At 35.2% G+C, this 27,301-nt stretch overlaps 1 protein-coding gene across 1 annotated transcript; it reads left to right on the top strand.

The window, feature by feature from the left end:
• The first annotated feature begins 3,455 nt into the window (after positions 1-3,455).
• On the top strand, positions 3,456-24,004 carry LOC129276725 (dolichyl-diphosphooligosaccharide--protein glycosyltransferase 48 kDa subunit-like). The gene is made up of 10 exons (XM_064109775.1): positions 3,456-4,036; positions 6,589-6,699; positions 7,473-7,559; positions 8,650-8,753; positions 15,709-15,803; positions 16,773-17,015; positions 18,092-18,239; positions 19,887-20,007; positions 20,869-20,975; positions 21,664-24,004. Exons 1-10 carry the CDS (start codon positions 3,898-3,900, stop codon positions 21,817-21,819), a joined length of 1,311 nt encoding a protein of 436 aa, XP_063965845.1. The 5' UTR covers positions 3,456-3,897; the 3' UTR covers positions 21,820-24,004.
• Positions 24,005-27,301: the final 3,297 nt, after the last annotated feature.

Below are 27,301 nucleotides of genomic sequence, written 5' to 3'. Positions count from 1 at the left end.
ATGAATATGAAAATGAAATATTTTTAATATTCTTTAGGATTATATTGGGAGATGATGCAACATTCCAAATTTTGAGCAAAATTAATTTATGAAATATTTATTACATTGTTGTGTTAATTAATGTGATTTAAATCCCTATAAATCGATAAAAAGTTAAGATTAATGTTTTATTAACGGCATCGCATGGATTCTATCAGATCAACATGATCAATAACATCAGTAACTCATCGTATACTTATGAAGAATACGGTATAGGCCAAATATTTTTCGTACAAAATCCCCGCTTCCACAGAAATACCATATGACCCTTCCCATTCGTTCATGAAAAAAATTATAATCATATATGAAAGTCATTGGAATCACATATTCATAAATGGACTTATTTCAACTAAACTCCCATAGTGGATATAACCTTTGCAATAAACTAAACGTATAGGGATTTGTCACGATCAAATTCTTGTAAGAATAGGTTGATCGCGGGAGCGGAGAAACCGTGCGAGAAATCTGCATTTTTTTAGAATAATAATGATAATAATACATAAAAATAATCATCATCATCATAACATTTGCAGGGTGCTTAATACAGGTGTTTCATAGTACAAGCGCTCAGTTTTCTTCCTATCAATCATAATCGGGGTGAATAAAAATGTAGTCTTAACAAATCAAAAACAAAATTTAAAGAAACAAACAACGAAGCGTTACTAAGATCTGCACCTCCATACACCCTAAACTAATATCTAGACATTGAAAATCTGGGCCTTTTAGCAAGGTCTTAAATTGATCGAGAGAGTTAGCATTATGGATATGATAATTTATTCCACTGGATTGGAGCAAAAACAGAGGAGGCTCGATCACCATAATTTTGTATTTGAATACCGGTTATGGTTCTTACGCAACCTCCACACAACTCGTCAAAACTTACTCAGTACTTCATGATTGCAACTTAGAGCCTAAAATGAATTGCGGCCCTTCCAACGGCGCCGTTGATCTCCGACCTTAGCGGAGGAAGAACAGAAGAGAGATCGAGCCTTTTCTGTTTTTGTTCCATTCCAATGGAACAAATAATCATCTTACATCAGAGAGTAATATCAAATTGCACCCTTTTCCATGTCCTTTTCTTACCCCCTCCCTTATTTTTTTGTCTTAGTCGTGATATATATATATATATATTTTGGGGGCTAATCGTGCCAATGGCTTCCTCTTTAGTATTCAAATGAATTATAAACGGTGCAAAAAACAAACAAACAAAACAAAACATCCCCATCCCCCGTTTTGGGGTCTTCTAAAGAAATAGCTTACTAATACTATAATTTGTATCGGTTACGTACTCGTAAATACAGTGCGTATCAAAAAACAAAAAAACGGGGCAGTTTTGAAAAGTCTATAAAAAAATTGTTTCAAATTATGATATCTATATTTTGATGTATATAGATGCTCTGAAATCTTAGCTTTGAAATGCAAAAAAAAATAAACAATTGTTCATGCTTGAGCAAACACGGGACGTTTTTGTCGGGGGTTCAAAAGAGGCTTTCGCCAGAATGGCAGAATATGAGTAATATGATGATCAGATGTTTTGCTAACCGACAGACTTCCTCTTATCCTTTTCATTATCTGTGCCATATTTTTCGAATTATGCTGTCAATATTTATTTACAAATTTATTTATATACTTGAATTATTTTGTTTTTCATTTAAACTTTTTTTTACCTTTGAATTTTCCTTCATAAGTAAGAAAAGAAGACTTTTTGTCAACCCAAGCAAGAAGATTTGTAATTATTCAAATACTTTTATTATGTGAAACAAATTATGTTATGGTACCTTTAAAAGACATGAATCCATTTTCAGGGGATTATTGATTCCTTGACCAATGTTAATTATATGCTTGTCAAGGACAAACAAGAATTAAGGGATTCATGTCTTTCAATGACAATGGTGTATTCGGAGTCAATTTTGAAGGAGCTAGACATGGCAGATCGGGTAGAATGTATTAAAAAGTTGTGAGTGAGCGAAGCGAGCACGCAAATTTTTCTACTTTTTTATTACAATATCAAATTTTGTGATAGATTTTGACAAAATATTCAGAAAATAATATCATAGTTTACTTTCTATCTGCCCTTTTATTTCCTTTCCACTTTTTTTCTTGGTTATGATTTTTTGAAAATGAGGGGGGGGGGGGGCATCTCCGAGCCCCCGCCCATCTGTATGGCTCTGTTCAAAAGGCACCACAACATTTGTTGCACACAATGAAAGTATTTGAAAAAAAATACACGCTCTCCAATACTTCGGTTGAAAAAAATGTTTTAACTTGAATATTCAAAGCTAAAAGAGAACATATTAAAAAGTAACAAGATTTGAAAAATGAATTTTGACCACATAATTTGAAAATTATGGCAAAGATAGTGAAAAGGTTCGGAAGTCTGCTGATTAGCAAGAAGTCCGGTCATCATATATATCATTTTATGTCATTTTGGCTCAAGCCTCCTTTTTAACCCCAGACAAAAACATTCCGTGTTCGCTCAAGCATTAATAAAACTAAATTTTTGAACGGCATTTGAAAGATTAGACTTCAGAGCACCTATTAACACCAAAATATAGACATCATAATTCAATTGAAACAAAAAAATTAATAGACTTTTCAAATCTGTCCCGTTTTTGTATACGCATGCACTGTATAGTAGTTTACAAATATATGATTTAAAAGAAATTACCCTGGGTTAATCAAAAGAAAAGATTTGGAAGATATAAGAAGAAGATAATCGGATCGTCCCATCCCTTATATGTTTAAAGAGTAAAAAGAAAACATTTCATACTTTAATGGGAAAGTTCACCAAAAGTTTGTGGCAAACATGCAAAAAAAATAAGAAGAAATATTCGGTGAAGATATGAGGACAATCGAAAGATAAAAGTTGGAAGTTTTGAGTTTTTGATTTATGACGTGCTAATCATGCGAGCACAAGTTTTATTTTCAATGGTTTATGAACACTTATATATATTTTCTTTCAAGAGTGGATGTGAATTACTTTGATGATATACTAAGGTACATTATACGTTTTCATCTAAAAAAAAATGATTTCGCGAAATCGGGAGTCTGCTACAAAAAAATCTCTCATTAATTGCAATTTCATAATAAAACTTTTCGTCAGGGTGACCTAAAATGAGCACCCGATTTTAATATCTTGGTTATATAGGAGTACTTGGCTCTATAAGTTTTACCACCGCGAAATGAAAATTTAAATTTTGATAAGAGTAGCTAGGCCTACAACCCCCCTACAACATACATTTTTGTTTTTCTGTCATTCTTCATCCCTTCCCCCATATTTTTTCTAAAACCATCCGAAAAGTAAGCATCTGATGATTTTGACCCTTTTTGCATGCATGGTCACTTCGTTTCGGCTCAGCCCCCACTTCGAAAACCGTTCCGCGGCACCTATAGCTAGTCTGCTGGGCAAACCCTTCACTCGAGTAAAGGGTCTGAATTGCAGCCTTCTCATGCCTTGTGTACTGATCGAAGGCCATTGGAACAGCAAGTTTAGTAACTAGTCTTTGCGTGGAGGCACACTTGTTGATCAAAGTTCCAATCAGGGTCTGTACCTGCAGACTAGCACCTAGCTTGGGCTGCTGCAGATTCATACATCGACTGTACACGTTGCACGTTGGCGTTAGTTGATTGGTTCTGTTCAGTGTCAAACTAGTACAGTTCATAAATAGAATAGTACAAAAATAAATTATTATACTTTAAAGCTTAATAATTTAAATTTAAATTTATTTTTTCGAGTTTATAATTATTATCATACTTTTTAAGGATTACCAAATAATTACTTTAAAAAAAAAAAAAAGAGTTTTGAATTAAATATCATCTTCAAATTGGCTAATTAAGTCCTTCAGTATTTTGACCAAAATGGCAGTCGGCGTGGCACTTGTTCTCTGCGGGCTTCTGGCCATCCTTAGCACTGTTCAGGGTGGAGGAAAGACCCTGGTTCTCCTAGATTCAATGACTATGCGAGAGTCGCATTCGATGTTCTTCAAATCTCTACAGGGTATGTAATATTAGTGTTATTTGTTTCACGATGAATCAAATGTTTGAACTTTTAAATTCACCACAGTCCCACATGCAAAAAATCATGTTGGGCGTTATTCATGAATGTAGGGCCAGCGCCAGCCACAGGTAATTAATCGTATTCATAACTAACTCTAACGGTTCTAACCTAGCCTGGATGCTCCTGGAGAGTTAACCCAGGGAGCTCCGGCACGCGTGTATAGCTGCCAACTTAGATTTTAAAAATACTTGCATCGGCCGATAAATATCATGAATCGTAACCATCGCCAAAGGCATCGGTCGATAAATTAAATGTAATTTTTATTAAAGATCGCTTTTTGATATTTATCGACCGATGCAAGTATTTTTATTACGATTCCTGATATTTATCGGCCGACGCAAGTATTATGCAAGCTCAAAAAATAATGCTAATAACGTGAAAGGTGAAGATGTATTTATGCTAAATATTTTTGTTAACGGTAGAGGCGCACGGCCAATATTGGAGACTGTCTCCAAAGTCAAGAGTCCAATGTGGGAGATTATCTCCAAGTCCAATATCAGAGACATTTGTCATTGGTAAAGAATTTGGGTATCCAATTTCAGAGACAGTCTCCAGTTTTGGAAATTGGAGACCAGTTTCCTTTGTTTACATTTGCTGCATAGCTGCATAAGGATTACCTTGGCGGCAAATAAAAATGTGATAAGCAGATTCCTCATGATAAATAATCCCTTTTCACCGTCTACTTTAAAAATTCACTGTCTACTTTTGTTTTGATAAGGATTTTTGTTGTCAATCACACACAAGACAAATGGGCTTCTGACCTCAGTGAGAACATTTTGGGTGGAAAACATTATGCTTTTGTTGGTGTTGTTTCTTTTGTCCTTTTGCAAAGCAAGTCTCCAATGTGGGAGATTGTCTCCCCTATTGGAGAGAGTCTCCCATATTGGCCGTGCGCCTCTACTGGTTAAAAGATGTTATGTAATCATTTACATCCGATGAACGCGGATTTTAACCCTAAAAGCCCGGGTTCCGCCCCCCTCATTTTTCACGATTAATCTGCCATGCAAACTTTTTCAACCTCACCGCTCGCTGACTTTTTACTTTCAAATCTCGTGCAACTTTTGAGATCAAATTGGCGATGCCCGGGTACGGGATTACGAAATTACTCAACATTATGTAAGTGCGTGTCAGACCCAAAACTGCTCAAAAACGTGAATTTATGTACAAATCGAACGCAAATTGTGTATTTAGCCGAAATTCATAAATGTATCATTATTTCTACTTTTACTGATTAAATTCAATAAATTTAAGTTTGCCACAATTTCCATTGAAAGAACAAGAAAAAACGAAGTCGAAATGCAAAGAAATACATAAGAAAATAAAAAAACAATAAAATATATTAAAAAAAAATTGCGATACCAAAATTTATGACATTTTAAAGTTTCGCTTAATTTCACAAAACAGTTGTATGCACATCCTGGTTGGGATGCAAATGAGGAGACTATGACGTCATCCACTCACTATTTCTTTTGTATTTTATTATATGAAATATTCTAATTTTCTCCTCATTGTCAAGTGATACAACGATTAATTCCTCCCTGAACATGTGGAATTAGTATTGTTTAATACTATATGGTTCAGTCAAATTGGTCCTTATTGTCAAATCTATAAAAAATGAAATATTGTATAATTCAAACAATAAAAAACAAAAGAAATAGTGAGTGATGGACATCATCGACTGACTTACCTTGTTGTGCATATCACTGTTTTGTGAAAAATAAGCGAAACTTTAAAATGTCATGTAACTTTCTTATTTTACATCCGATTTTGATGAAATTTTTAGCACTATGCTAGTTTGATTTTTCTCTATTTATTCAAGTCAGCATTTTCCTGGGGTGGACTTGACCTTTAAGTACATTTGATCGGGATCCCACAAAGAGTCTGTGAATAAAAAATTAGCAGTTTTGAGGCAGTATAATTGTTGATTGAGCAAATGTTATATTTCATAAATAACTTAGCATAATTAATTAATTAAATGCAAATCTTATTTCAATAAAAGTATATGAATACAGATACAAATTTTGACCAACGCGAGTATGTGACATCGCTATGATGCATAAAAAATGCGTATTGATTATGTTCTTCTTTTTTTCTTTTGTCGATAGTTATCAATATAGGTAAGATATTTTTAGCGAGGTATCGACAGAGAATCTTCTTAATGATAACAACCCTAAAGAAAATATTGACTTTGGAAGAACATTTCATATCCAGAATGTGAAATATACCAGTATATGAGTTGAGGATGTTTGTTCTCCTGTTTCAACTTTCCAGATCATCTGGGACCGACGGACTCGTGCGCATTTAGTTAGTATATAATGGTTACATTAAGTCTAACCAGGTGGATGTTCATATACATGTACATCAGTACATGTACACATTTGAAATCACTTCCTCTTTGTGACAAAATCATGTCGGTAACTTTGCATCCTCTCATGATAAAACTTGTCTTTATAGTCAATATTCCTATATTATTTTTTTTTCCTGTAATGTAGAGAGGGGTTTTGACCTGACATACAAGACTGCTGATGACCCCAACCTGAAGCTAAGCAGCTATGGGGAATACCTTTATGAACATCTAGTGCTATTTTGCCCATCAGTAGAAGGTAGGATGATCCTCTGTTTCAGTTTCACTTATATTTCTGCATTGCTCTTATTGTATCAAATTAATTCTGAAGGTTGTGATGTCCATGTACATACATATATATGTATATTGTAGAATTTGGGAAGTGTTTCAGGATTTTATCAGTGAGTTTCATCTACGAATTTTCACTTGGCCAATCAGAAATCAAATGCAAGGATTCCAGTACATGTAGCTTGTATATGTAGACGTTACAGTTGTCATTGAAAATTACTGGACTATTTGCGTCATGAAATGCTTCATTGTAGAATTTGTTTTCATTTTCAAAAAAATATATTAATCTGAGCCCTTACATTTTCCCTTTTTAATGCAATATTAACAAATATCAGTGATACTTCAACTTACATAAGGATCAAAGTGTTTTATATATTTTCATAAATTTCATTTTGTGCATCTTAAAATGAGTTGTGAGAGGTTTTGTGATAGGAAGGCAATAGAATAACAATTTAGAGAATAAAAGATAATATTTCTCATCAGTGATTAGCCAATTAGATTCAAGGATTTCAGTAGAAATAGTGTAATGCACTGACTATTTGTTTCATGAAATGCTCCCCCTGATTTTTCTTCTTAAAAAAAAAAAAAAAAAAAAAAACGCTTAGATTTCGGAGATGTAATGGATGTTCTATTTAGAGCATGAAATATACATTGAGAACATGTGGAATAAAGTTCTATCTATATATATTTACAGTCATTGTATATCGGGTATATTTAGTAATTGCTAACATTGTCTTTTTGCAGAATTTGGTGGAGATATTGGAGAAAATACTTTAACAGATTTTATTGATGAAGGAGGAAACATTCTTGTAGCTGGTAACGCAGATATAGGTAAGTGGTTAGGAAGAGTTGGTTATTAAAGGGGAATCCAACCCAAATGAAAAGTTGTTTTTAGAGGAAAAAGAAAAATCAGATGAGTTCAAAGTTTGAACAATATTGGACAAACAATAAGAAAGTTATGAATTTTTGAAAGTTGTAAAAATTGGTAATCACTTTAATTACCCATGGAGACTTCAAATTGGCCGCATTTGTGATGTCATAGTGATGTCATAGTGATGTAAGGCAAGGACTACTGTTCCACTCACTCCAACATACATGTATGTAAAATGGCTAAAATGTCAATTTTTTTTCAAAAGTTTTCGTCAAATATATTTTGCATTCATGGCAAAATAAAACAATATGCTACCTAGGTTATATTTTGGTTACCGCCCTAGGGGAATAGGTAGGGCCTACTTAGAGGAAAACCACAAAATCCTGATAATTAAGTACATGCCTATGGGCAAGTTGTCCTTGCCCTCTTGTCATGATTTTCTTACCCAGTTGCCAATTTGAAATTTACAGTCTTAGGAATATCAATTTTTAAGCAGCCATAACTTTCTTATTGCTTGTCATGATTTCTTTCAAACTTTCACCTTTCTGTTTTTCTTATATTTCTTTTTCCCAACTCTACCTTTTTTTACCAAGGTTTTTATTCCCCTTTAAGCTTCTACTGTATATTGGATATTGCTGTCAGATTGTTAGTCTCGAGATAAGAAATTAATTCTACCTTTTCTGTGATGTACATATACTGGAGAGTGAATTAGAAATGTATTTAGGGGACAACATGCATACAATCTCTCTGAAAATATAGGCTGTGTTTGTGGGGGGGGGGGGTTGAAATGGCTCATTACATCGGTTGTTTCAAGGATGGACTGAGGTTCACTAGTGTTGATGGAAAAATTCAATTACATAGTAAAGAGGAATGAAGAAGCTTTCACCTTTTTTTTGTTCAGTAACCACCAAAAAAAGTAAAACCCCTCACACATGAGTTGCTTGACTTTTTGAAGTGTTTTTAATTTTGTTTTATATCTTTATGTTCCTATACACGTAGCTGATTTGACCTTCCTTTCACATTCAATTACTTTTATACATTTTTTTGCAGGAGAACCATTAAGAGAACTTGGAAGTAATTGTGGACTTGAATTTGATGAAGAGGGCACATCAGTTATTGATCATCTTAATTACGATGTTAAAGATGAAGGATATGTGAGTGTGATGAAGTGTGCTTTTTACCATAATTTTTATGTTTTGAAGACTGGGGCTCTGTAACACAAAGGTTTGCGATGACTTGCAAATATGAAAGAACATCTGATTGGTCCCTGGTCAGTATTTTAAACTTAATGCGCGTGTAACACAAGCCTTGAAATAAGCAGCTGCAGACCAAGGGCAATTTTTCAAAAAAAATTGCCCCCGGCTCACAGGCTTTTTACAGGAACCGGGGGCAATTAAAAAAATATATATATAACGGTGAACCACACCGCAAATTTGTATATAGTAAGCGCAGCTCCTGCAATTTTTTAATTAGTACATGAATAGCATGCTAAGTATTAGGCTTATTCAAACATATTTAAGAAATCAGATTTAAATGTTTAAGTGTGTTTTGACACCCTCACTCCACATCCCCTTTACAACCACACACACATGGGCTTATTTATTTCTCATCTTTAATGAACCACGAACAATGAACCCCCCCCCAAAAAAAAAAAAAAAATCTAAATAAATGAAAAAAAAAAGAAAAAAAAGAGAAATGGAGAAAGAGAGAATTCAGATCAAATAATAAATTTAGAAAAAAATAAATAATTTTTAAGGTTTTTTTCATGGTTAGAATCACGGGTGTGGGTGAGTGTTTGTGTGTGATTGTGACTGTGAGGTGCACTCGGATTGCATATGAATTATGTTAAAGAAATGAAGAAATGAAATCAATATCTAACTCAGTCTATTCAAATTCCAGCACATAGCCACAGGCTATGTACATGTATTGTAGGTTCATGTACCTTAAGTTTTTCACAAGTTATTTGAAAACGCAGATCTCCACAGAAAATGCCTTTCATTCTGGGAGAGTCTAAATTCGGTGAAAATGTATTCATTGATAACTTAAATATTCATCACAATGAAGAAATCATAATGTTTTTTGACAGTTTTCAACAATTAACATGAAATCTAAACTATATCTGAAAACGGAAAATCACCATCACTTTATAGGCCATTACTGATAGAATTCTCACCCGGAGCTCTGGCAGAGAACATGAATAATAATAATAATAATAATTATAACATTTGTAGGGCGCTTAATACAGGTGTTTCTAAGCGCTCAGTTTTCTGCCTATCAACTAAATTACCGGGGAAAAAAAAAAAAAAAAACACCTTGATGTATTCAAAGCAAAATTTTAAACAAACAAATGCAACTATAAAGATGTGCACCTCAATATAGACCAACCCACAACTGATACCTATACATTAAAAAGGTGGGTCTTTAGCAAGGTCTTAAATTGATCAAGGGAGTTGGCATTATGGATGTAAGATGGTAATTTATTCCACTGGATTGGAGCGAAAACGGAAAAGGCTCGATCCCCATAACTGGTATTTGTACGTGGTCCTAAAGTAAGCTGCAAGGTTGTTGAAGAACGAAGTGGTCTGAGTGAGCTAGAAGAGCGGAGAGAAATGAGATTAGAGAGGTATTCAGGAGCTAGGCCATTGATTATTTTATACGTCATGAGAAGAACTTTGAAAATGATGCGTTGGCGTATTGGAAGCCAATGAAGTGATTTCAGAATAGGTGTAACATGTTCAGATTTTCTTGAAAGAGTAACAAGCCTTGCAGCACTATTTTGAATTCTTTGAAGTGGGCGTAAATGTGACGGTGGGATACCAGAAAGAGCAGAATTGCAGTAATCAATGTGGGAAGATACAAAAGCATGGGTAAGTTTAGCAGTTGTGGGTTGGTCGAGTAGCCTCCTCATTTTTCCAATCTTAAAAATACCAAAGGAGGCAGACTTACAAATATTCTTAACATGCTGTTGAAATGTGAGATTCTTGTCAATTGTCACCCCAAGATCCCTTACCAACTCATTACACATCAAAATACTATCGCTAGTGCTACTTGTGGTTGAGAGCATTGGGAAGGACTCTGTGTTTCTAAATTTGGAGGAGATGTGGATCATTTCAGACTTGCTTTCGTTAAGACAGAGTTTGTTATCATGTGACCAGGCTTTGATGTCCTCTAAGCAACTATTGAGCTTCTGTGCAGCTTCATGTTTACCAGTGGGTTTCAAAGTGATGTAAATTTGTGTATCATCAGCATACATGGCATGTCGAATGTCCCGGTGAGAGTCAATGAATCTTGACAGAGGACTTGTGTACAAGATGAAGAGGAGCGGGCCAACCACTGAACCCTGCGGAACGCCGCAGACCAAGGGGAATCTCGCCGATAGGGTGCCGTTGATGGTAACTTGTTGACTTCGATTGTGGAGGTAAGAACGGAGCCAATCAAGGACAGTCCCAGTTATACCAAAGTCATTTTGCAGGCGATACAGTAACAGTTCGTGGTCGATGGTGTCGAATGCAGCGGTGTAATCAAGCAGAACGAGCACTGCCTCCTCGCCCCTATCAACAGCCAGGAGAAGATCATTGAAAACTTTCACCAGGGCAGTCTCTGTAGAATGGTGATTCCGATAAGCTGACTGATTGACTGGAAGCATGCCAAATCCTTCAAGGTGATCCTTTAACTGCGAAGTCACAACCCTCTCCAAGACCTGAACATGAGCTCAAACTGGCTAGCTAACAAGTCCACACTCAAGTGCACGGCGTCCTCCTATTTTTTTTTTAGATGGAGCCTTGTTTGATGATTTATTGTCTGATATTTACCCCTCTCCAAGAAAGAAATTAAAAAGCTATAATTCACAACTATAAGCTAAGTGATTTTGGATTATTAAGGCTCCGTTTTGACAAGCAAAGTCGGCGACTGTGAGGATAAAAGACTCGCAAATCGTATGTGCTGTGAACAGGGATTTATCTCCTGTGCAATTCAAATTACTATATCGCAGAATTGTGATATCCCAACTGGAAATGTGTGCATTAGAAATTGCATATGGTGAAGTATAGAAAAACTGTTACCACTACCGGAAGCACGAGCGCACATGTATTACAGAAAAAAAAGACGGACGTAGCCATAGAGATGTATACTAATTACGCTAGAGTGCGGAGTCGCCATAGGCGCGCGTACTTAACGTCTGTGATTGCGCGGAGCGTGGTCGGCCATTGCTCGATAGGTCTAGATTTGCAAAAGTACCCGGATGTACACATAGCTCGTACAAAAAGGGATGCCTTCTCCGGGTTTTATCTTGAAGAAAAGAATCTAACCTCATATACAATTGAAAATATGAATGACAAATTGCATCTTAATAAACTATTAGTGTGATTACATGGGGATCAGCTATTGATATGTCTTTTTACCTGAATTTCGGGATGAAATTCTCAAATCATTTGCATCTACGATTACCTGTCCGTTTATAGGCCTATTATAATAATAGACAACATATTGATAACACATAAATAAATAGATAGATAAATAAAATAAATTATTAATAGTAAATTTTGACATTTAATTCAAAAGACAGTTAATCAGCCCATCTTCTATGGATTTCCCTACCTTTAATTGGCTTTAACTGTCATCGTCCTTTGGCAATTCCTTCATCCAAATGATTCCATGTTCTCATCGACCAATTTATGTCGGATATAATTTTGTAATTCCAATTCATTTCACTTCACTTCAATTCATTTTTTAAAATTTCATTTCCATTCAAACATAATACAAAGTTATATAAATCGGATAGGCCCTATAACAATTTTACAGATTAACATTCTTATCTCGTAAAAAAAAAAGAAAACAGTATAGGCCTATAAAATTGAGCATACATGGCCTACAACTATGTAACTTGTCTTAATTTGCATGAAATATGTACTAGTAATAGTTTTTTTTTATGTACAATAATTTGTATAAGTTAGTATTTTTATCTTATACTAACTATAATGAGCTATTTTAGTTTCATCAGCAAGTATAGTATTTCAGGGCATCTCATTATTTTTTTTTGCATGGTGAGCCTCCCGTTACACCATCAATGGTAAAACTATATTGGGTCTTCAGTGGTTTCGTTAATTTTTTTCTCATAGGAATATGATAAAAATCTGCAGGCCTATACGGCACCGATAATGAGATATTGATTTAAAAAATATCTAGAATGACTTTTCATTGTTCCAAAATTTTTGCTTTTAATACCCTTCTCTTTGAGTTAGAATCGGTTTATTTTAGTCGCTTTGTAGGGGGTGGGGTGAAGTGACATACGCATTCAAGCAAATTCACAATCAAAATAAAAGTATTCAAGTATACAGGGGGCGCGACCGGACCCCTCCCTAAAGTGAAAATGAACAGTACATAATAAAATTTGATTGTGATTTTATGCATCCCCCCCCCCCCGACCACCACTTTCAAAATCATTCTTCGGCCCCGTAATAAACTGACATTATAATTTTGTTCATCCATGGAAATCGTATCATTAAAAAAAATGAAAAAATCAAATTCAGTATATACTTTTAAAATGACCATAAAAAAAAAGGGGAAAAAAATAATCTGCAAAATGCGTGTTTATATCTGTTTATACACAGAGCCGAGAGGCCGGTGCCAGAGTTAGGAAATCTTTGTCTTTAACATGATTAATTAGTATTCAAGCAACACAGTCACATTTGATTAACACAATTTCAAGACAGGTATTATATTTGAGGTTAAATTAGGATGATCACTCAACAGCCGACAATTTGTAATATCTTATTCAAAGGATTTGTCAGTTTTACAATAGGCCTATAATTATTGTTTAATATGTTTGGTTTTCGTACTCACAATTTTACAAAAGTTTTTATGATAAGTTTAAGTGTGCATGTATCTCGTTCAGTAATTGTTATCAATTGGTTTTATACACTCAGTTGCAGTAATAATATACTTCGTAGTATAATACAAAAAATTATTATATCCCCCTCCCGCTCTGTTTATTCTCATCTCCTTCTCCTCCTCCTTCTTCCTCTTCTTATTATTCGATCCTTGATTGTTTACATAATATTGGTTCAATCATAGGATCACAAACACAATATCTCAGCCGGTTTGCCGATCAGCATGGTGTTTCAGCAGGTTAAACACGCATCGTAATTTGTTTATCATGTTTACAAGGCAATACTGTAAACACAATTTCCCTCAATATTAGGCCTCCTGTATACATTGCAAAATTGTACGACTGCTTGCGCGCATGAATTCGATATGCAAATTTTGCTGTCAACAAACTTTTCTACATTGATTTGCAAGTAGGAAAGTATATGATCGGATGGTTGCCATCAACATTGGAAATATAAATCATAAACTTATAGATTCATCAATTAACTGGACCAATGTGTAAATCATTTTCAAATATTATCAATAAAAGGTCATTTTATGACTCACGAGTTATTGTGATGACGGTTACATCGACATTTAAATCCATGGGGAAAAGGAGTTATGCCCATATGATTTCTATGTGTAGATCTATACATGTATATATGGAAAATAAATTATAACAATTATTCTAAAAAATGAAGAAATAAATTATCAGCATCATGGTTATTATGAAACTACTTGAAAAAATGCAATTGTGTTTTTTATCTATACATTGTGTCTCAGCTATCAGGCGCGGATCCAGGATTTTCCAAAAGGGGGAGCCGGGGGTGAATAATTCAAAGGGGGGTACACTTGTGTTTTAACGGCATTTAACATTACAAATTTTAACTGTGCCTCTCAAAATAGGGGGGGGGGGGGTCACGAGTCGGCTCTGCCCCCTCCCCGTTAGATCCGCCAGTGTCTCATATGCATTAGACACTGTGATATGGCCTGTAGGCCAATTTAACTTTCTTGACTAAATTTCTGAGGTCAACTTGAACATGTTAAATTTGTTAATCAGGACTCCCTAGAACAATATGCCCAGGCCTACATGTTATTTTTGATATTCATCCCTTCCAAATCATTAGAAAATAAGAGTCATATTAGTGTATCGAAATGTTATGACCAAAGCAAAAACAATTGGGGATGTATCATTGGCCTGTATATTAGCCTATGCACTATATTGATATTCCTATATTATATAGGCATTTTTGTTCTCAGTTTCGTTAGATTTTTTGTTAATTTAAACTGTAATTCTGTACATTCAGTACTATTTAACTTTTCCATTTGCTTTCGCGCTCATATGTCATCATTTTGTTCCGTTTCTGTGCTATCACAGTACATGGCCCATAGGTACTGTACGCGCATGGCAGGCTTCGAAGACCTATCGAGTAATGGCGGCCGGTCTCCGCGTAATCACAGCGATTTGACGAAGTACGCCCTCTAGCGTTATTAGTATACATCTCTATGGACGTAGCTCACTTTTTATGGTACAGAAAAAAAGACGCACTTGGCAATTTGAAACTGTGCTTATCGTAAATTGAAAGTTACTTGATTTTGGCTTTTCAGATATTTGAATTACATGTATGATATGGCTTCACTGCTCACTCACGGCGGGCGCAATTACCTGGAAAATATTTGCGCCCGGTCGTCAAAATTTTGATGATTTGGGGGCTTTATGGAATATGGGCGCAATTGATGGCTTTATGAGCGCAATTGATGGCTTTATGAGCGCGAATTTTGCTCAGCGCCCGCTTATTTCAAGGCTTGGACTGTAACATTGATATTGATTAGTCAGTTCATTTAGCGATTGATCGCTAATATTTGTGTTCGGGAGCCCTGGAGAGATTATTGAGGGTTATATCTTTGATATACTGTTCAAACATGATTATTCATGGTTTACATAAAATGTGTCAATTTGTTTCTAATAATTTGCACACTTCATACTGGTATACTACAGCCACAGATTTGAGCCAGTAGTTCGTTTTATTCATTTTAATAAATGAAATCGATAAAATATCGAAGAAAACATTAAAAAAAAAAAATGTTTTATTTGTTATTATATTCTTCAAGCTGTAAACTTGGCATTCTTTTAAGAGAATGCTTGAGCATGATTGCATATCCAGCTGCTGTTATTTCATATTATTAAATCGAATGTGGATATATACACCTACATGCAAACAAATACTTTTTCATTTTTTGTAGCACACATTGGTTGTGGCAGATTCAGAAAACATGATAGATGCTGAGACAATTGTAGGTCCAAAAAGCAACAAGCCTGTCCTATTCAATGGAGTTGGGTATGTATCAATGAATTTTCTTTGTAGAGTTGAGTTAATTTAATTTGTAATTTTTGACATTTTGCTTGTTCATAGGAATGTAGATTAATGCTTTATCTGCTTGTTTTTGGGGGAACAAATATGTTTTCTTTCTACATGTACAATGCTGTTGTACTGGAAAACCCAAGTTCATAAATTTCTAATGTGTGTAGACTCTATGTGACCCTTATTTACAAGAGGACATTTCCAACATCAGCAATTAGTGGTGAGATATATTTTTTTTCAAGATATAATTTGACATTTTGTGGGATATAGTTTCTATGAATTATCAATTATTCATTGAAATACACATTCAGAAAACTAAGATTGGATTATTTTTAACTGCTTTGCCTTTCAAAATAATTTTTTTCCTCAAGGAATTGCTGAATATCCTTATGAAATATTTCTCACTAACTAGGTTGATATCAGGGCTGAGTCAAACCAACCGGTTCACCAGTTTCTGACTGATGCTGCCAGTCACCATTGCAATTTCCATCACTAAAATAAGGAAAATAAATAAGAAATTCTCAGAGTCAAACACTGACAATCAGTTTGAGAAGTAAACTTCCTGAGAGTTTCATATGATCAAACAAGTAGGATTATGCAGCGTCTCACCTTTCTCGCTTGAATTTATTGGCCCGTAACTTTATGATATGGTTGCATTATGTATGGTTGGGCCTATTTTTGTTCTGTTCCGTCGTAGTTACTCCGCTGCATATTTAATGATTACATGTACACAAAACAAAGCAAAGACTAAAAAAGCATCTTCTCTCTCCGCGCCATTAACATCTGCGCACTTCCTGCCCGGTTGACTCCCATTGTGGGGCATTGGGCAGTATACCCAAAGAGGAAGTTAATGCAACAGATTGCATGCTTGAACTTGTGCGTAACTTTACGAAAAGCTTTATAAAATACCACCCGGTGATATTCCAAGAACCCTTTCCTCTGCAGCCTTATCGCCGACCCTGACAACCCCCTCATCATCGACGTCCTCCATGCCTCGTCGTCCGCCTACTCACACAACCCACAGGAGCCTGTGGAAGATTACCCCTTGGCTGTTGGCAAGAATACCCTTCTTGTTGCTGCTCTACAGGCCAGGAACAACGCCCGGGTGGTCTTCAGTGGTTCCGTAGAACTCTTCAGTGATGCCTTCTTCCAGTCGGCTGTCCAGAAGGCATCGTCAGGCAGCAAGAAGTAAGTGTCCTTCAGTCCGTTAAAGTCTTTTATATGTGATGCACAGCTTTATGCCTGATTGGTGAAGTTTCCATCATGGGAGGGAATTTCCTAAATGAGATAACTTGGCTCATGTTCATATACATGTGGGCGCGTAGTGGTCTAGTGGTTCTGACTCTCGCCTTTCAAACAGAGGGTCGTAGGTTCGAATCCTAGCCATGGCGTGTTTTCCTTCAGCAAGAAATTTATCCACACTGTGCTTCACTCGACCCAGGTGAGGTGAATGGGTACCTGGCAGGATTATTTCCTTGAATGCACTGAGCACCGCTGATGGTAGCTCGAGCTAAAGCCGGGGTAATAATAGCAGCGCTTTGTATCCTCAGGCAAAAAGCGCTTTATAAATCCAGCTATTATTATTATACGTGAGGTCATTATTTGAAAATTTTTAAAGATACATGTAGGTGTTTACTACAATTAATGGTCTAGTATTGGCATAGGCATAAACTTCAACTACATGCTATTCATTGAGAATGAGTCTAGTTTTTATCAAAATGTAAGATTGCCGATTGGTCTTCATCCCATTCGTCTACATTGTGCATTCAATTTGATCTCATGTTCTACAACCATCTTGTCTGCTAACCATTTGCTCCAATCGCCATTTAGCTCATTTACTGTTTTATATTCTGCTAGACTTTACCAGTTTGTATAATATGTATACTTGGTATAACACTATTTAGTCTACATGTATATGGTTATATCAACTGTTTTATGAACCAATTTTTCATTTGATAAAGTAGAAATAGATAGGTTAAGTACATGTAAATAAAGTTGAAATTAGTCACTGGGTAAATTAATTAGAATTGGACTACATGTAAAGTGGGTATCAGACCAAGTGGAGTGTAGACCATACGTCAATTAGACCCAGCTGAAAGTAGACCAAACGGGTTTAGCATATGTGGTATTAGACTGTCTAGAAGTAGACTAATCGCTTATAGACCAAGTGAATATGAATCTTTTCAGACTGATTCTCCTATCCAGTATCCACCCCTTTAATGTTAAATTCATGTCATTTTCTATTGAATTCCTTGAATATTTAGGTATGCCGAGTCTGGCAACCAGGCCCTGGCGGTGGCCCTCTCTCAGTGGGTCTTCAAAGAGCATGGTGTCATCAGGGTTAGCCGTGTCACCCATCACAAGGTTGGAGAGACCACCCCACCTGCATCATATACCATTGAGGATAAAGTGGTAGGTAACCATTCCTGAGGGAGGGAGGGGTGCAATTTATGTTTTCTAGACATGTTTTTAGCTCATCAGGCCCGAATGGCCAGATGAGCTTATGCCGTGGCGTCTGGCGTCTGTCGTCCGTCCACAATTTCAAAATGCTTCTTCTTCGCCATTTCAAGTCCGATTTCAATTCTGCTTGCTTTATATGATAGCACTAGGTGGGGGATTCAAAACTTCTACACAGAATTTTGAAACTCATTAAATATGCTAATTTATGCACATTTTTCAAAATTCACAAAAAATGCTTCTTCTTTATTTATTGACCGATTTTGAATTTTTGGCTTCCATCTGGTAGAGCTTTATGAGGTTCACCAAACTTCTACACAGAATTTTAGAAAATTTGACTAGAACAATTTTTATGCTAATTTATGCAAAATTAATGTATGCATATTTTTAAAAATTCACATAAAATGCTTCTTCTTTATTTGTTGACCGATTTTGATTTTTTTTTCTTCCATCTGGTAGAGCTTCATGAGGTTCACCAAACTTCTACACAGAATTTTTAAATTTGGAGTAGAAAATTAGTTATGCTAATTTATGCAAAATTCATACATCACAGAAAATGCCTCTTCTTTTTTTGTTGACTGAATTTCAAATGCATCTTCTTCATCATTTCAAGTGTGATTTCAATTCTGTTTGCTTTATATGATAGCATTAAATGGGGGATTCAAAACTTCTACACAGAATTTTGAAACTCATAAAATGTGCTAATTTATGCATATTTTTAAAAATTCAGATAAAATGCTTCTTCTTTAATTGTCAACCGATTTAGATTTTTTTCTTCCATCTGGTAGAACTTCATGAGGTTCACCAAAATTCTGCATAGAATTTTGAAATTTTCAGTAGAAAATTATTTATACCAATTTTTGCAAAAAGTATTCATTAATCACAGAAAATTCCACTTCTTTATTTTTGTTCCATCTGAGAGCTACATGAGGTTCACCAAGGTTCTACACAGAGTTGAGAAATTTTGACTAGAAATTATTTATGCTTAATTTATATGAAATTTAATCATAGATCACAAAAAATGCTTCTATGTCATTTCTTCACCAACTTCAATTCTATATCCTCAATGTATATCACCAATGTAATTCACTACAGTGTCAACTGGGCTGAAATTCAAATTGTGTTAAATTTCGTTGCGAGATGCCGGATGAGCCCCACATCATTGATGTGCTAGTTTTTCTTGTCATTACAAATTAGGCCTGTTGTGTATTTTTTTGGCAGTTCTATACATGTACCTTGGCCACCGTGAACCAATCCATGTTGAATTAATATGTATAGGTTAGCTAAACAGGGCACAGCAAGAAGAGGGAGTTGTTGGACCACTTACATCAGTATTCTGAAGAAAGTCACAGGCCTTTATAGCATTGATGAACTGAGGATAGTAATGCTAGATAGATAGGTCTGAAAGCACTTCTTTGTTCGTGGAACCGGAGATGGTATAGGCTTAAGCCAATCCATGCCCTTGAATTAGTACTAGTGGTATATAAGTAGTCATGAAATGCTGAAATTTACCAAACAAAATGTTGATGTCACACTTTTTTAGTCTTTATATTTTGAATTGGTTGTATCGAAAATGTTTCCTTCTATCTTCACCCGATGTAGGAGTACAACATCTGGCTTGACATTTTGGTCGATGGCGAATGGCGTCCTTTCTCTGCCAAAGATGTCCAATTGGAGTTTGTCCGTATTGATCCATTTGTTCGCACTTCACTCAAGAGCAACAGTAAGTCATACGTAAACACCAGGGGCCCATTTCATAAAGCTGTTCGTAAGTTAAGAGCGACTTTAAGAACGACTGGTGATCCTTTCTTGTGGTAAATGATGATCACCGTCATATGTTGGTGATTATTTAGCACGTGAGAAAGGATCACCAGTCGTTCTTAAAGTCGCTCTTAACTTACGAACAGCTTTATGAAACACCCACCTGGGGCCTGTTGCATAAAACTTTTTACCTGAGAAAACTCTGGTAAAAACTGAAAACTAAGGTTAGTCTGATTTCTGCCATTGACTTTAACACAGGGCAAAAACTGCGGTAAAAACAACCTGAGTTTTCTCAGGTAAAAAGTTTTATGCAACGGGCCCCTGTTGTGGTAACAGTCTAAAAGTGAGTTTAAACACCAAAAGACTACAATAAAGTTACCACCCAAATGTTTGTATGTATTAATGAAAAATAATGTGTCAATGATTCTTGTAGGAAATATTTATTACTGGGAAATGGACAACATGAGCATAGGATTTCAGTCAGATGTTGGGTCTGTTCCTAAAGCAATAATAATTATGCACTGTCCCACATGGGCATAATTGTGTTGGTGACTTTGTCTTCTGATTAACACCTTGATTGAAAGTCTATTTCACTGTTGCTTTGTCTGGCTTTTGTGCAGCAGATAATTCTAGATAATTAAACCTTTTTCAGAAGTGGTGTGTCAAAGCTTGGCTACATTTCTTATAGTATAAAAATATTATGTTTTATGCTTCAACACTAAAGTTGCACTTTGAAGATCATGACATGTTGTCACTTTTGATATATGATGTCTTGATTCTGTATTTATGCTAATGAGATTTTTGTGTGATATCCCCTTGACAGATGGCCGTTTCTCCACAGTCTTCAAGCTTCCTGATATCTATGGTGTGTTTCAATTTAAAGTGGATTACAATCGCATTGGCTACACTCATCTTTTCAGCACCACACAGGTATGTATCTACCAATAGACATCTACCAAACATAAATGCCTGTTGTGGCAACAATCTAAAAATTAGTTCAAACAGGATCAAAATAAAATGACCACACAAGTATTTGTATGTATAAATGAAAAAAATATGTACCAAATGGTTCTGGTAGAAATTGTTGCATCTGCATGTTTAAGTACCATTACCTCCCCCCCCCCCCCCCTTTCTCAGATTCCCAGGAAATGTCAATCGATTTTTAGTTGAAAACCCCGTTAGATTTTCGGGGCAAATGTCATTTGAGAACTATATCTTGGCAATTTCATTTTACAAAATTGAACCGCCAGCCACCAAAGGCTTGTACATTCTACATACTTGTGTTAGTCATTTATGTAATAATCATTCATTCATTTATAGATAGATTGATTGATTGATTGATTGATTGATTGATTGATTGATTGACTGATTGACTGATTTGATTGACTGACTGACTCACTGGTTGGTTGATTGATCCATTCATTCATTCATGAATTAATTAGTTCTTTCATTCATTGGGTGATTGATTGATTGACTGATTTGTTGGATGATTGATTGATTGATTCATTCACTTAATTAATTCACTAATTTATTCATTCATTTTTGGTTCATTCATTATTGCTCCAGGACATTTTCAGCAGTATGGTTACTCACACTTGCCTTTTGTTAATTCCTCCAGGTCTCAGTCCGTCCTTTTGAGCACACCCAGTTTGAGCGTTTCATCCCGTCTGCATTCCCTTACTACGCAAGTGCCTTCTCTATGATGTTTGGTGTCTTTGTCTTCAGTTTTGTATTTTTACACCATCGTGACAGCGACAAGAGCAAAAAGGAGTAATCCACCTCTGTCTCTTTCACTTCTTTTCCTTGTTCTTTTAGATAGTCCATTCCTTTTCTTGTTTATATGCATCCAGATGTGGCAGAGGTACTTCTGTTTGGAAAAAGAAATAGATGTTTGTAGAGTCTATTGGGGTCTTTGTCAACTTGATACTTTTTAAAGTTAGAGTAACTCTGCCAACTCTGTTTGCAGTCTCTTGGAAATTTCTTTATAAAACACTCTTGTCATATTAATGCAAATATAATTATAAATAAAATTGAGGAAGGGGAAATAAGAATGCATTTTTTCCATTCTTCATTCTAACATCTTTTGAATAGTTATAGAAGGGTTATGAATGGGTAATGGGTGCAGATATATTCTGAGCAGTATTTTGGATTGAATTGAACTTGAATTTGGACAAATCAAGGATTCATCATTTTTTCATGTGAATCAGCATATTCATAGGATGTATTTTTTTCCATTACATACTTATGCCCCACTTTGCTTCCAATTTTCACCACGGCTGCTTTATACATGAGTGAGGGCAGCAGTTCAGAGTTAAAAATTGACTCACCCATTGTACTTTCATTTTATTTTTGTTTGGGATATGTTGGGTACAGGAATTTTATACTAAAGGAACTATTTACTTTAGAAAACATGAATGTGCAGATCTTACACATTCGGTTCATAGGAGTATTAATTGTGGTCCAGCATTTTAAATTGGACAAAACCGGCAATATCAGTTGTCAAATAGGTCTTAGGAACAGATTTGTATAGGTAGTACTTTATCAAGCCTCTCTTTGTACATTTTGCTCTTGCTGTTACTTAAGAATCAAGGTCACAGCAATTATCTTATGGTTCATCAAGCAAGCCTATTAGCCAGGATTCGTGAAGGCGATTTGAATTCATGGTTTGAAAACATGGTTTATGCAGCTCTCGTGCATTGCTCATGCTTAATTCATTGCCTTATTCACACTAAGGCACTGAATAAATAATGCACGCTTTTATCATAGCGCATACTACTCTAAATGAACACTTGTTATTAAGGTCAAGCCTAAATGAGCCAACAACAGTTCATGTACATTGATTAATATTAACAGTGGACTCACTATTGAAAAAAAACACCACAATTTGTGTGTATCATTTTTGCACGCTTCAATAAAAGCACACATTCTTTATTTGATGCTTTGTCAATATATACATGCTGACTTAATCGACTAAAACAGTGGATTTAAAACCAAATAGGTGTTCTTTTTTACAATTTGTATGAAACTGTTAGCAATGAGGCCATTCTTTGTTGAATTGTCAGGAGAAAGATTGAGTTCTAGAAGAAGTACTTATTTCGATTGTTCATGAAATCCTATGTAAGTTCTTGATGAACCTCTTTGTGAAACAGCTCTGAGTCTGTAACATAGTGATTGACCGTGGGGCTAAATTGTATGATTGATCATACACCACATGTCAATGCAATTAATCGTATAAATCGACCCCACAATCAATCGCTAAACTTCATGTTACAGGCTCCTGGGTCCCGTAACACACAGATTAGTGATTAATTGTAAGCTTGATTTTCACGATTGATTGTACATTGTAGTCAATGGAATCAGTTGTAGAAAAATGAACTATGATCATTGCTAAGCTTTGTGTTACGTCCTCTGGTGTACATGTACCTCTCCTTGGTAGAATCGGTGAAATTCGGGTTAATGTCTTTCTGAAGTAAGTTTGTGTGCACTGACAGGGACTGGAACCCTGTACCTTGTGATGTAGTTTGGAGACCCAAACCATGGGACAGCAAAATTATTCACAAAATGTCTTGTGAATAATTTTCACTGCCAAATTTCCTCTGAGCCAATCAGCTGCGATGGTTTTGGTAGCTTGTAACAATTTTTCAGTAAAAAATCACTGATCATGTCATTTGTATTAATGTATCATGTGTCATATGATCATTATGATCTCAGAATATTGGAGGTAGGTGGACATCAATACTGACTCATTTAGTGGAGTAGAATTATTGTCAATGTTTGTGACTTTCCATTGCTATTTGTACAATTTCTGTGAAGTAAAATTGACTGGAACATGCAAATAATTTTGCATGTTTGTATAATTATCAGCTTTTTTGGAATAAAAAATATTTGCGGCATGGTTGAATTAAAAAAAAGGCATTCAGTATGTTTGTCTTTATGGACAAGTGGGTTGTCCAAAGGAATTTCTGAGGAAAGTCTGAAGTATTTTTTAACACTGGTGCAAAAGGGATTGAAGAGGGAGAGAGAGAGAGAGAAAGACAGACGGAGAGGCAGAGAAAGCAAATGGCGAGAGATTTATAGTGTGTTTTGGGGGTTTGTGAGGATGTGTTTGTGTGTGAATGCATGAGGGGAGTGTGTGGGTATGTGATGTTTAATATTTGAGTCGGGGGCGGCGCCTGCATGGGAGGGGAACAGGTGACCCAAAGTTTAGGTCATATTCTTTTCTTAAATAATTATACAGTGCGTCACAAAAACGAAACCGAGATTTAGCGATGATTTATCATAACTCAAACAAATACAATAGACAAATGACCTACCGTTGTAAAGCTTAGAGTCTCCTTTTTGCTCCTTTTTTCTCTATTTGAAAATCGTAGGGGAAACGGACAGTTTCCCTGCCCCCATGTGTTGACACTCATTCAATGTTATAACTTGCATTGAATCTCTGGTGTTATGCTTTTTTTTTTTTTTTTTTTTTTTTTTTGGGGGGGGGTCGGTTTCTTATCCATTTCGGGAATGATATGATCTAGATTAAATAGCCACTTTGCTTTCCGACCCCCCCCCCCAAAAAAAAAAGCAACAAATTAAGAGTTTGGTTGCCAAAGGGGTAAGGTGCACTTTGGACTATTCCGAGAAAAAAAAAAACATGTTTTTTATTCTCAATTGTTGCAATATTCTTATGAGAGACTAGATTGTCATGATGTACTACCCTATCATGTGAACATAAATTGGGTATAAAAGAAATCTACCTGTCTTCAATTTTTTTGTACATATGTTAAAAAGAAAAAAAATCATTGTGGACCTAACCCCTTTTGCAAGCAAACTGAAATGACTTCAATCTATTTTGATTAAAGCCACTTTAATTCACGTTTTCGTGTGAATTTCAAATTTTCTTTTGTATCATCAGAGCGACTAAAAATTTAGAGGTTTTGAGACAAAAAACAAAATTCATGAAAATGGACCTAACCCCTTTTGACAAATGAGCTCTTCAGAAGAGTTTGGTTGCAAAGGGGTTAGGTCCACTCCAAGAAAATCATTTTTTAAATTCTCCCATATTGCAATATTCTTATGCGAAACTAAATTTCCATGATACCCTACCATGAGAACAAATTGGGTATAAAAGAAGTCTACCTGTCTTCATATTTTTTTTAAATATTCTTTTCCAAAAAAAATTTGTGTGGACCTAACCCCTTTTGAAAAATTTGATTTTTCTTTGCCATTTTAGATCACTGTTTAATGGGAATTTTAATTTTTCTTTGGTATCATCTTTGAGCTACTAAAATCTAAATATTGAGACCAAAAAAAATCAAATTTGATGAAAAATGGACCTAACCCCTTTTGCAAGTGAGCTCTTCAAATACAATATGTAACGTGAAAAGGGGGAGACCTAGTGTATTACTAAAAATATACAGGTGTTGTCATTAATTGCATAAATGGGGGAATCGTGACCATAAGTAGCTGATACTTCACTCATTAAACTGATCTCATAATGCAAAGTTTATCCATCTTAATATCGATCATTGGTCGTTGACTCCATTCTAAATTTAGACAAGGCGGGTGCATTTATGAATTTTTATTTTATTTATTTATTTATTGATATATTCATATTCCACAATCATCAAAGTACATTTATAATAAATCATTTTAACAATGAAAAAAAATGCATAACACACAGGATTGAAACGTAGCAATGAAATGAAAAAAGTGGAGGGGTCTACTAAAAAGCAAAGCTTGTAAAATGTAGACCCCCTATCAAAATTTTATACAAGGGTAATATGATATAAGTAGAGTAAAATAATCAGCAAAATTCTATAAAATTATATATAAACACTGTAACACAAATGGATTTACACTATATACAAAATTAAATATTGACTTTAAAATAATCAATACTACCGTGGGTAAGTATGAGGTTCACAAAATATTTGATTGAATCAATAAGAATTCAGAATAAATTTTTTGATGAGTATTTTAAATCGGTTTAGATTAGCTGCCTCTTTTATTACTCTGTCCAGAGAATTCCAGAGTTTTGGTCCTGTGAAAAATACAGTTTTGCTAGAAAATACTGTTCTACTTTTGGGTAAGTGATAGTCATTTGAATGTCTCGTATTATATGAATGTAAAGTATTGTTTCTCATAAATTTCTTTTGTATGACATTAGGTACACTATTTCTATCTAGCTGATACATGAATTGGAATAGTTGCAAGCGGTACAGGTCATTGACTTTAAGGATACGTTTATGACGAAACAATTCATCTGTATGAGCTCTAAAGGACATATTGCATATTATTCTCAGTACTTTTTTCTGAAGTAGCAAGACTTTATTGAGTCTCGTTTGAGAGGCATTACCCCATGCCAGAATTCCATAATTAAGATATGGACGTTCATTCATGAGTGTATGCTTCATTTATCAGTGTCTACTGAACTGACATTTACTGCATGCATAAACCACGACTATAAACTTTTCATGTATCATTTTTTCACATTTAAAGTAAAAATAGCGTTTCCTATCCAAAATTATGTTGCATACATAAGTTGACCAAGTAAACTACGTTAAGAAAGTTAATTGTTAGCTTGCAAGTAGAAACACATTAAAGGGATGGTCCAGGCTAGAGATATTTTTATCTCAATAGAGTAAAATTCACATAGAAAAATGTTGAAAATTTGATCAAAATCGGATAACAAATAGCGAAGTTATTGAATTTTAAAGATTTGCGTTATTCCGGTGAATCAGTTCTAGGCACATTTTTGTCTCGCCTGCATAGCAGAGCGAGACTATAGGCGCCGCTTTTCCGACGGCGACGGCGGCGGCGGTGGCGGCGGCGGCGGCGGCGTCAACATCAAATCTTAACCTAAGGTTAATTTTTTGAAATTACATCATAACTTAGAAAGTATATGAACCTAGTTCATGAAACTTGGACATAAGCTTAATCAAGTATTACTGAATATCCTGCCTGAGTTTCAGGTCACATGACCAAGGTCAAAGGTCATTTAGGGTCAATGAACTTAGACCATGTTGGGAGAATTATTTTCAAAATCTTAACCGAAGGTTAAGTTTTTGAAATGACATCATAACTTAGAAAGTATATGGACCTAGTTCATGAAACTTGGGCATAAGGTTAATCAAGTATTAGTAAACATCCTGCCTGAGTTTCAGGTCACGTGACCAAGGTCAAAGGTCATTTAGGGTCAATGAACTTTGGCCAAGTTGGGGGTATTTGTTGAATTACCATCATAACTTTGAAAATTTATGGATCTAGTT

This window comes from Lytechinus pictus, chromosome 14 (assembly GCF_037042905.1).
Source record: "Lytechinus pictus isolate F3 Inbred chromosome 14, Lp3.0, whole genome shotgun sequence".
Taxonomy (NCBI): domain Eukaryota; kingdom Metazoa; phylum Echinodermata; class Echinoidea; order Temnopleuroida; family Toxopneustidae; genus Lytechinus; species Lytechinus pictus.
The sequence above is the reverse complement of the archived record's forward strand: the minus strand, read 5'-3'. Positions and strand labels throughout refer to the sequence as shown.

Coding starts and splice junctions, on each gene's coding strand:
- LOC129276725 (XM_064109775.1), top strand. CDS start 3,898: ATGGCAGTCGGCGTGGCACTTGTTCTCTGCGGGCTTCTGGCCATCCTT. Junction 4,037..6,588: donor GTTCTTCAAATCTCTACAGG/GTATGTAATATT, acceptor CCTGTAATGTAG/AGAGGGGTTTTGACCTGACA. Junction 8,754..15,708: donor ATGTTAAAGATGAAGGATAT/GTGAGTGTGATG, acceptor CATTTTTTGTAG/CACACATTGGTTGTGGCAGA.